Below are 12266 nucleotides of genomic sequence, written 5' to 3' on the forward strand. Positions count from 1 at the left end.
AGACCATGTAAAATAAGCCATCTTATAAACAAAATAAGGGTCAGAGCTTGGTGAGAGAATAGTGTGACGATTGATAATGTTATGTACTCGTATGTACATAGGCGTGAATTTGCTAGAAACAGTCATAACCATAATAGTAACACCAGGAACAAACATACTTATATTGCCATTACTACCAAACTTATATTACTCGACTAAGTTAGTAAGTCTTTTGTGGGGCATTGTATATGCTTTTAAAGAAAGCTCCCATAAAATGTTCAAAACAAATGTATTACGAAATTCAAAAGAATTGTTAAAAAACGTTTGAATGGTAAATGTTACTATTACATATACGACTTTACCACTGATTGGGAATTGAGCGTTCACCCACAGTCTATTCTAAATTTTATTGTGCAATTTTACATTGTAACCTTTTTTTTATAAAAAACAAAGAAGCCCGCTGCGTTTGTTGCGCCCGTTCTTCTCAGGTCTGAGGCATTCCTTTTGGAATGGGTAGTAGTTTTTGACTTTCAATAAGTGATTTTATATCCTATTTTGAATAAAAATATTTGAATTTGAATTTGTGCCGTACGGCACTCTCGGTTTTGGATGTATTTGAAAAAATTTGCCATGGGGTACTGCCAATTTCGGAAGGTAAAATAGAATATGTTAAGTCCGGAAAATTAATGATTTACCCGTAAGTCGTGTTAAACTAGTGTTGTCAAACAAAATTATAATAAAGACCTGTTTAATTAGCGAGCACGTAGTTGTTTACGTAAAACAAGCAAATTAGACATAGTACATAACGTTGGTTATATAAGTGACTTGTCTTTCAACATTGGCCAACGGTTGGTGAATTCGCTTGTTATGAGAGTTTTGTAATATAATAATAATAATAGCCGAGAATTATTGCTGTCGTCACCTGATTTAAGACTATAAAGTACAACTAGATTGCGAAAGGTATTATTCAATAATTAGAAATACACGTTGGATGTCGTAATTCACCGCGGAAATTATTGTTCTTTTATCGATAAAAAGTTAATGGAATCTTATGTATAAAATATCTGACCTAAATAATTTACTTTAGAATTGGAAAAGATAAATAGGTATGACTTAAAAGTCGAATGCCCCTTGGACTTCGTCCGGATGGAAAATATATTTTTTGACAGTCAGTGCGTTCAATGTTTAGATTATATTAGACATGGCGTGGATGGTTAAAATTATCTTAATCACACATAGGCTATATTTGATGTGTGTGAATAAGTTTAACTTTAATTATAGCCACGATTCAAAGTCGCTTAGTTTAAGCCTTAGTGAATAAAGTCTATTTGAATTTGACAAACAGACGCGTTTTAATCTATATATATAAAAATGAATTGGTGTACGTTAGTCTCGCTAAAACTCGAGAACGGCTGGACCGATTTGGCTAATTTTGGTCTTGAATTATTTGTGGAAGTCCTGGGAAGGTATAAATATGAAAATGTTCGGAATTAAACAAAACAAACAATTTTGTTTTTCCTTTGATGTGTCCCCCGTCGTTCAGAAATAAAATTGAAAGAATAGTTCAAAATGAATAACTTATTAGAATTTTTATACATAATATCTTTGTAACTTTCTCAGGAGGTAAAAAATAAACTTAATTTTAGGTAACTATAGTTGGTAGATTAACTTCAGTTGCTAATTTCTTCTTCTGATAGATAGTATCAGATTATTATATGTAGATTGATAAATCTGAAGTTTTGTCAGAAATTTAATTTCTATATTGATTTCTTTTAGTGGTAAACGCGCAAACCTGAGTCTTCTGTGGGTGCAATTGGGCAAAAGAGAGAGGGCAAGAGAGGACTGGATAGAAGACTTATTCAAAATAGTTAAATATTTTCAAGTTTAAGACAGGAAAACGTCTGTCGGGTGCGCTTGTGTAGTATAAAAATGCCAATTAAATTGTCAACAATAATTGTGACAGTAGGGACAATCCAGTCAGTCATTTTAAGTCTACACAAAATATTTTCAACGATAAAACTTTTGTCTGTTGAAAACACGAAGGCTAAAATTGGAATTTTACTTATTAGCCTGTCACAAGTCTGTGGAGTACGAGAAAGTACTCGTAAATTATTTCTTATTGAAAATGTTAATTAAGATTCGCGTAATTTTTCTATTAATTTATTTAACATATTAATATGAACTTACACTATGATAACATAGAGTTATTGCATTACACACACACACAAATCTTGCAAAATTTATCTTATAGCCGCTTAATTTAATGTAAATTTTTAATAACAAAAAATAACAAAACTACACGCTAAGGAAGCCGGCTAGATTATGGGTACCACAACGGCGCTTATTTCTGCCTTGAAGCAATATGTGTAAACATTACTGTGTTTCGGTCTGTAGGGCGCTGTAGCTAGGGAAATTACTGGGTAAATGAGACTTAACATCTTATGTCTCAAGGTGACGAGCGCAATTGTTGTGCCACTCCAGAATATTTGGGTATTTCAAGAATCCTGAGCGGCGCTGCATTTTAATGAGCAGGGCGTATCAATTACCACCAGCTGAACGTCCTGCTCGTCTCGTCCCTTATTTTCATTAAAAAAAATACAAACTATTTTAATTTTTCCAAACTAATAAATGAGAGCCTTTTTTTCGTTATGGAGTATAAGCTACGAAAGCTACTGAACCAAACGGAATAAAATACCGTAAATTGCAGAAAGTTTCGGGGAAGGTTTAAGTCTAAAATTTATGGTGATTAAAAAAAATGTGTGTATATACTAATATATGCACGCAAGAAGTTATACTTCTTTGGCGTAATAAAACAAATCCTTAAAATTATTTATTCTACGTTTGTAGAAAGAACATTATTGTAAAAATTGTGAAATAAATTATTGAATATGAACGAATACGGCTGTATTGGCTTGAAACCTTTGCCTGTCCTAATAATGGACGAAGATTACAAAAAAATTAATTAACGTCGCAAACGTCAGAAGATTTCTGACAAATTTGATTTTTAGATGTCGTTGTGCGCGCGCAACGCAATAGTCAAACAAGTTTATCTTCAATAACATTAAAAAAGGTACAAACGTCATTATATTTTGTTTTTTGTCAATGCTATTTTGCAGTTACAAACCCTTTTAAATATGATTTAAATATTCTTTTATTGTATTTTGGTTTGGTTTGGTCTTGTTACCAATGTTCTAAATAAATAAAACAAACAATCAATGTAATTTGTCAGAAATGTGTCAAATTGTTTTGTGTTACTTTAGTAATTAGTTTACAATTAGAAACTGACTTAATAGAGTTTAGAGTTTAGTTAGAATTTACTTCTTATATCTGTTATATACCTATTTATTTTATTTTTTAATTTGTACTAATCTGATGATATGTAAATAATTTTCTAAATTCCGTGTTTATCTTTTTCTTTCCTTTTGTCGCTCGTTTCCCCGTTTTTATGGCTGAATGTGCGCACAGTGCAGTGCCAAAAAAAATGTGTCAGATTCATCATTTCATATCATTTTTTCTTAAATTTGAATTTCGAACGAACTTTTTTAAAGATCACGTTACTATATATAACCTGCAAGTAACATTTCAAACTAATTATTAGGTTTTACTTTTTATTTTTATCACACAGGAAAAAAAATGAAAAATCCGCCCACTTAGTGGGCAAAAATAGTCTATTTTTGGTCGTTATTTATACATTATTTCCAATCCCTCTTTAAGCCAATGTAGTAAAAATTGCTCTGAGAAAATTAAATTAATAAATAATTTATGTTTAAAATAACGACCAAAATCGCGGAAAAAATGGTAGTCGGTTGGTGCCAGGTTGGAGTAGTAGTAGTAGGTGTCGAGAAGATACGAAGGATAAGGGAGGGTAAATGTAAGTCTCGAAGATTTAAAACGATTGTTGGTAGCCTTTCCCTCTCACGTCTTGCGGGGATTTTACTTGAATCATTGCTATTAGATTTAGTTAAACCAAAAACATATAAACAAACAATAATAACATTTTACAATTAACTCGATTACAAGAAAAATCCCGCTTCGGGTTTTAAGTAAAACAAATATCGTGGATTAGGGCTGCATTTTCCTTACAGGAATTGACAAGAAATTAAGAACATTAAACATTATGAAATGTAAAGATTGAACACTCCGACCAGCCTAGCGATACTCTCTAACGGCCGTTCCCAATATTCAGTCTATCTCCGATTCTGGCCTACTTGAGATAAAAAATCGTAACTATCATTGACTTTGTTGTCTCAATAAACTTAACGACGGTAATTCACCTTATCCGTACACGCTGTCTGGCAATGGGAGGACTTATAGCTTACCAGCGATAGAAGTTTGTATGGAAATGGCAACTCACGCGTCCCAATATAAGGCGATAAGAATGACTTATCGGGTATATTGAGACAGCTTCAGATTATTGACATCTAATTACTGACAGTAGAAGGTAGTAATTTATCTCTATCTTTAGACACTATATTGGGAACGGCCGTAAGAAAAAAGCGATTCACTCGATTGTATGGAACGTGCAGTTATTTATAGATTGACAGATGACGGCTAGAATCTCGTGAAAAACGGAGATAGCCGAAATCTACTACGTGTTAAGCCAAATTTCGCTTTCATACTTAGCCGGATTATACTCCGTCGCCAATTGCCATACTGTAATTACTACTATTTCAAACTTACCTCAAATGACCGCACGTTTCATACTAAACTTAATTTCAATTTTTACTCAGGCAGTCCCGTCTCTAATTACGTAGTATTTACATCCTCTTTGACTCCGACAAAGTGAGTAAAACGACAATCGGTTTTTCATACAATTATCTACCCTCGATTGCTGCCACATTGAATTTGACACACAATAAAAAGGTTTTATTGCTATCGACTGAGTTGTACAATGACTGTCAGTTATCAATTCCTCTTTTTACATATTTCATGGAGCACGGGCATTCAATCTATTTGTGATGGTTTTTTATTAAGTGATCATGCATTCAGGTCTTTCCATTTCTATTTTAACATTGAGTGACGCGTACAAGCATTGTATGATAAAATCCTTACTGTCAAGAGATAAAAGTTTACTCTTAAATTCTTTAGAAGCTACATTAAGCTCATGTTTTTGTTCGGATTTATTAAAGTCAATCTCCATCTCTATTTTTAAGAGTTAATACAAGTTCGCGTGTGAAATATTTGTTTTTGTGGTCACTGTCAATCTTTATATATATAATTCTTGTGTGCGTGTGTATGTCACTGAACTCCTCCTAGACGGCTGGACTGATTCTAATGAAACTTTCTGTGTGTATTCAGGTGGATTCGAGAATGGTTTAGATTCACAATTGAACTACCTCCTAAACGGCTGGACCGATTTTGATGACTTTTTTGTTTGTTTCAGTGAATTTGAGATTGGTTTAGATTCTCAATTCCGCCCATATAATATAATTCTCCTGCTCATGTGTATGTTAGTGAACTGCTCCTAACGGCTGGACCGATTTTTCAAATTTAAAACATGTGTACAGGACAACGTCTGTTGGGTCCACTAGTGTGTATGTAATCTACACATACATACTCTAGAATTAATTCGTAAACACCTCACCACCGTATAAAGAAACGAAGGTAGGTAGAACGACTTGCAAAGGCCATGCCCTTAAGAAAAACACCTTATAGTGTGTGCGTATTAAAGATATAATATTTGTTATGTTTTTTTTAAAGTTATAATAAGTTAATACACAAATAAAATTTGAAAAACAAAATTTTATGAACGATGCGGGACTTCTAAACAATGACCTACAGCGTTCCGTGCCCGTGCTCTAAGCAACTGAGCTAACGGTTCGAGTGACGTATCGTCATAAAATCTTGTATGCTTTGTTCAACTCTCAGGTTGTGGCTTCATCAACGGAACGGTTAGCTCAGTTGGTTAGAGCACTGGCACGGAACGCCGGAGGTCATGGGTTCGAGTGCCGCATCGTTCATAAAATTTTGTTTTTCAAATTTTATTTATTTGATGTATAATATGTCTTACAAAGATGTCTCCGTTTATAAGGTTTTTTTTTATAGAAGAGGAGGACAAACCAGCGTGCAGGTCATCTGATAATAAGTGATTACCGAAATAAGTTCCTTGGAAGAACGCCACACATCCAGATGGTTGGGATGATATCCTAATCTATAGCGTGTCGTGCTGAGGTAGACTTTGGCGAGAGGAATGAGGTCACACATTTCTTCGGAAGACTCCCCGCGATAAATTCCGTAGAAAACAGACAATGAAGCGCGAAGTCGCTACGCAATGCCAAGTGATCCAGCCGTTCACAGAGCACTGGGTCCCGTACAATACGAGCAGCTCTGTGTTGTGGTTAAATGGCTGGAGATGATACTTGGGTGCACTAGTCCAGAGATGACAGCAATACTCTACTCTACCTTGTAGAGCGCTAGAATGTGGGCTGGCTTGAAGTATTGCCGTGCTCTATTTATGACGGCACGCTACTTTAAAGACAATTTTCCACAGCATCATGACGTACGGTATATTACTGTGGGGTCATGCTGTTGACATTGTCATAGTGTTTGCTCTGCAAAAGAAATCTGTTTGTGCTATATATCAGCTTGGTTATAGACAGTCTCTAAAGGAAAAGTTTAAAGAAATAAATATTATGACTGTTTATTGTCGGTAGTGGTATCTAGTATATTAGAAATGACATCAAAATAATTGTAAAGGAATCGATTTTAAGAAAATAAATGCCCTTTATGCCTTTGGCATTGCCATCCATATGACCGCGGAATGGCAATCGCTCGAGATTTCAAGAACCAGTAATCTGATACTAGGCTTAATGTGAAGTGTTTTCGAAAAGTGGTGACACCACAAATGGGGTTTTTTTACTAGTTAACGCGCAAACTTGAGTCTTTTTATTGAGATTTACATTTAAAAACGTGGTTTCCATAAGGCAGCCATTATAAATAAACAATGACTATGTTAATTAAAAGCTTATTCAATATATTGTGTGGGACAGGAAATTATTCAGTTAAACTACGTTTATTTTGTTCACAATGAAGTTAATGACGCATCGACTTTAACACTTATAAAGTACTAGCTGACCCGGCAAACGTTGTTTTGCAATGTAATTGTATTGATCTTTTGCTTGCTAGTTGATAAGAGATGGCGCTAGTTGTATTCATTAGTAACAATCACACTTCTTTTATATTTTGTATAATTCACACTATAGTTTTATAAATTATAGCCTATTTGTTATTCTGTTGTGTAAGCTATATTATTTTAAAGTTTCATCAAAATCTATTCAGTAGATTTTGCGTTAAAGAAGTTCAAACATACATCCAGACATACAAACTTTCACATTTATAATATTAGTAGGATTTATTGATTGGTATAAATCCTACATTCAATTTATGAATGGCAATACAGTTGGAGTAATAATTAAAATGTTACACGAAACACGTTATGTAATTTTATTTTTAATTTTAAATCGACATTTCTTTTGTGATAATAAGGGACGAGACGAGCAAGACGTTCATCTGATGGTAATTGATACACCCTGCCCATTACAATGTGGTACCGCTCAGGATTCTTGAAAATCCCAAAAATTCTGATCGGCACCATTATTGCGCTCGTCTCCTTGAGACGTCAGATGTTAAGTCTCGTTTGCCCAGTAATTTCACTAGCTAAGGCGCCCTTTAGACCGAAACACAATAATGCTCACAAATCACTGCTTCACGGCAGAAATAGGCGCCGTACCCATAATCTATTATCTAGCTGGCATTATCTGCAAACTGCAAAGGAGCCTCCCACTGGTAAAGTATTTAGAATTAATAAAAAAAAATGTAATTTATAGTAGATTATAATGGGGTATGTATAGTAAGTATCACTCTCATTGTCTTTCATTATTATTATGCAAAAACTTTATCTCCGTTCATATATATATATATATATATTATTTATTCATATATATGTTATACACTCGGATAATTCGAGTTAGTAAGTCTTTTATTGGGCAATGTATATACTTTTACAACATAATCCCAAAAATGGACAAAACAAATGTGTTACAAGTTTCAAAAGAATTGTTAAAAACATTTGTGTGGTAAAGGTTATTATAACATAATGGATTTTCTTAATGATACCATACACTGGGTATGGAGCGAACGCCCTCAGATTATCGCGATTAAATTTTAAATTGTATTCTACAACATTCTATTTCTTACATTGTAACGAAGTTAAAAAAAAAAGCCCGCTGAGTATCTTGCGCCCTTTCTTCTCAGGTCTGTGGCATACTGTTTGGACTGGCAGTTTTTGAAATTGAATAAGTGATTTTAAAACCTATTTTGAATAAAAATATTTCAATATGAATATGTTTTACTGCACTTAATCTAAATTCTATGCAAGCAATGTTCATATTATTATATCAAATAGTTTTATTGCAGTATCCTAACTGCTACGTCATAATCTCTTTATGAAGCAGGAATTTACGCGTCATGTATGAATGGGGCTTAATTTTATGTAACGTTTACAGAGAATATTCCGTCCGTGAGTTGGATATTGAATAATAAATGAATCGCCAATGAAGGTACATGTAGGCGAAAAGGGCCAACCCACACGTGGCGAATAAACTTTAACATCTCTATTTCATATTCAGAGCAGCAAATGTAAACTTTTTCTATTACCAGACGATATGAAGGTTGAGATATTGTTGGTTGTTTATGTTGTTCTCCGCATCTTCGACAAAAATTTATGTATTTTTTGTATTAATATATCCGTATTTAATTCATCTTTAGGCAGAGTTTCCATAATAAAAAGGTTGATATCGATTTACACGAATTATCTTGCCCCATACAATAGCTATGGGTGCAAGACAACGATATATTTAATACGATTTGAATACTTCATCATTATCATCATCAGCCGAAAGACGTCCATTGCTGGGCAAAGGCCTCCCCCAAAGATTTCCACGACGATCGGTCCTGCGCTGCCCTCATCCAACGTGTTCTGGCGATCTTAACCAGATCGTCAGTCCATCTTTAAGGGGGCCTAACAACACTGCATACTTAAACGAACATAAATTTATGAAACCATACATGACTCAGAAACAAACATCCATATTTATAATATAAATGTTTGCACCTAACGGATTTCGAACCCTGAACCTATAGCTCAGTGGGTAGGATCACTAACCTGGGTATAGGTCGTAACATTTGTCATGGGTGGTTGAATAAGGAAGTCAAAATACATATATCATGATATTTTCACTAGATGTGAACGAATTTCAGTACAACATAATTAATACTGTAAAAGAGAGTTCGTATTTTAAATTATAAAACTTTGGACAGACATTCATCAACTGTAAGGGTGAAGCTGTTTAAAACACACTAGAGTTAATATCTACCGAAGATACTAAATATTCATTCATTGAAGATTTATCTACGGCATCATTTATGTGTCATTATGGTGGGTCGTAAATGACGCGACGGTCTAAAGGGAAATGTGTGGTTTTATAAAACCAATTTTCTTATGTGTTAGTTATTAAAGTCAAATTAACATCTTTTCGCCTCAATAGGCCTACTGGCAACCCAAGCGCTGGCAGCTATTTCAGTCAATGGATCAGCCTAGCTATCTAACGTGGAAATGCTGCCAGTATTCTTGGTACGCTTCCCCGTAATTACAGTTTTAATTTTATGTAATCATAGTATTGTAAATATAGTGAAAAGTTATTTTTATCAATGAATAAATTGTTCCTTACTAGAGGAATTAAAGAAAACTTTAATAAAAATGGGTTACTTTATTAAAAGTATTATGCTATACTTATTCGGGTTCGAACCCACGCCCCCTTTCGGGAACCAGAGCTGAAATATGGCACTAAAAACTATTCGGCCAACCTGTCGTTGTAGTTACTTAATGAATGATTCAACTTCACCCATACTTCGCGGCCTGTTATAATGCGACATTTTTATGAAAATAAGAGACGAGACGATCAGGACGTTCAGCTGATGGTAATTGATACGCTCTGCCCATTACAATGCAGGGCCAATCAAGATTATTTACAAACACAAAAATTCTGAGCGGCACTACAACTGCACTCGTCACCTTGAGACATAAGATGTCAAGTCTCATTTGCCCAGTAATTTCACTAGCTACGGCGCCCTTCAGACTGAAACACAGTAATAATAACATTACTGCTTCACGGCAGAAACAGGCGCCGTTGTTACCTACAATCTGGTAAAACACGACATGCGATAGATTGACGAATAAATTGGAGGCGATGTAATAAAAGTTTCACTTAAAAAAAAATTAAAAAGACTAATGCCTTACCTTGACAATCCCCGTACTGAATTACAAAGAGCAGGAATGCAGTCAAAGTAGCAGCTATTCTCCAGCGTCGCCTTCCCATTTTGCTGTCACTTAATTCACTTTACCATTGGTCACATTCGGGGATTCACAAAAAAAAAATCGTTTTATAAATTCGTCAAAGTCTGTCGGTATACGTTCAAATCCATTTTGGCACTGGCTTTGGCACACTCGTTACGAGTCGCATGCAACCGTCACATCTGCAACAAATGAAATTCCATGTAAATTTTATGAAAATTTTCTCGACAAATGTACGGTCAACCAATTAGCGGGGTGGCTTTAATTAAAATGTGTCAATCGTAATTTATTTACAAGCTCTACAAAGTTAACCAGAGCGTTAATTAAAATAAATAAACTTTACGTTTATAATTTAATTAATTCATTGCTGCAAGCTTGTCCTATTGTTGTTTTTTTTAATGAAAATACGGGACGAGATGAGCAGGACGTTCAGATGATGTGGTAATTGTTACGCCCTGCCCATTTACAATGCAGGGCCGCTCAGGATTTTTTTTATATATAAGAGGGGGCAAACGGGCAAGAGGCTCACGGGATGGGGAGAGGTGAGGCAAACGCCCATAGACATCCGCAACAACAGGTGTGTCAAGAAATGCGTTGCCGGCCTTTAAGGTATGCTTTTTTCTTGAAGGTCCCTAAGTCGTATCTGTTCGGGAAAACCGCAGCTGTTAATTGATTCCACAAACTGGCTGTGCGATGCAAGAAATTTCTAACGAAACGCGCGGTTGTGGAATGCCAGACGTCTACGTGGTGCGGGTGGTACTTTGCACGTAATGTCCGGTGGTGGAATTCGGCCGCTGGAATCAACCCGAACAGCTCCTCTGAGCACTCCCCGTGATAAATGCGGTAGAAGATGCAGAGAGAACCTTAACTGGCAGAGAATCTCTACGCAATGCCAAAAAATTAAGCCGATCGGAGATTTCAATAGCTACGGCGCCCTTCAGACCGAAACACATTACTGCTTTACGGAAGAAATAGGCGCCGTTGTGGTACCCATGATCTAGCCGGCATCCTGTGCAAAGGAGCCTCCCACTGGTAAGCAGTAATGCAGCATTTTATTTAAATTATTTTTTTATATAAGCGACAAATTATTTTAACATTTAAATTCATATAAAAATATTTCTAGTTAGTTGATATAAAATGTCCATTAGGTTTAAATAATGGTATTTGGAAGAAGAACTAAGAATGATATTTTTGGACATTCTGATTGTGAAAAATTTGTTAACTTTATTTATTAATCATATTTTATATTATTATATTCATCATATCATTCATTTGACGACCTGTATAGCCGAGTGGTTAGCGATCCTACCTACTAAGCTAGAGGTCCCGGGTTCGAATCCCGGTAGGTGCAAGCATTTATATGATGAATATGGATGTTTGTTTCCGAGTCATGGATGTTTAAATGTATTTATGTATGTTTAAGTAAGTATATTGTATTAAATATATCGTTGTCTTGTAACCAATAACACAGGCTATATATGCTTAACTTGAGGCAAGATAATTTGTGTAAAAAGTATGTCAGTATTATTATTATCATCAGATTTTTGGGCCTTCAGGCAGACGGGCAAATAAAGTTAGTAACATGAGTCAAAAAAATAAAAACCTATAAAAATTAACGCACATATTACACAAAATATCATCACAGGCTAAGGGTAATTCTATATATTCGTAATTTTATCTTTTTTTCTATCGAGGACAAACGAGCGCACGGGTCACCTGGTGTTAAGTGATCACCACAGCCTACATTCTCTTGCAACACCAGAAGAATCACAGGAGCGTTACCGGCCTTTAAGGTGTACGCGCTTTTTTTGAAGGTACACATGTATCGTCCCGGAAATACCGCACATGAACACTCATTCCACAGCTTTGTAGTACGTGGAAGAAAGATCCTTGAAAATTGGAGTGGATTCCATTAATGTTGCAAAAGTCCACATTA

General features: G+C 35.0%; 1 protein-coding gene across 1 annotated transcript in view; it reads right to left on the reverse strand.

The window, feature by feature from the left end:
• Positions 1-12266, reverse strand: part of LOC126965651 (uncharacterized) — a 109329-nt gene that overhangs the window by 32620 nt on the left and 64443 nt on the right. The window contains exon 2 of the mRNA XM_050809341.1: positions 10277-10512. Coding sequence (XP_050665298.1) covers positions 10277-10355 — 79 coding nt within the window. The 5' untranslated portion in view covers positions 10356-10512. The remainder of the gene's footprint in view (positions 1-10276; positions 10513-12266) is intronic.

This window comes from Leptidea sinapis, chromosome 8, assembly GCF_905404315.1.
Source record: "Leptidea sinapis chromosome 8, ilLepSina1.1, whole genome shotgun sequence".
Classification (NCBI taxonomy): Eukaryota; Metazoa; Arthropoda; class Insecta; order Lepidoptera; family Pieridae; genus Leptidea; species Leptidea sinapis.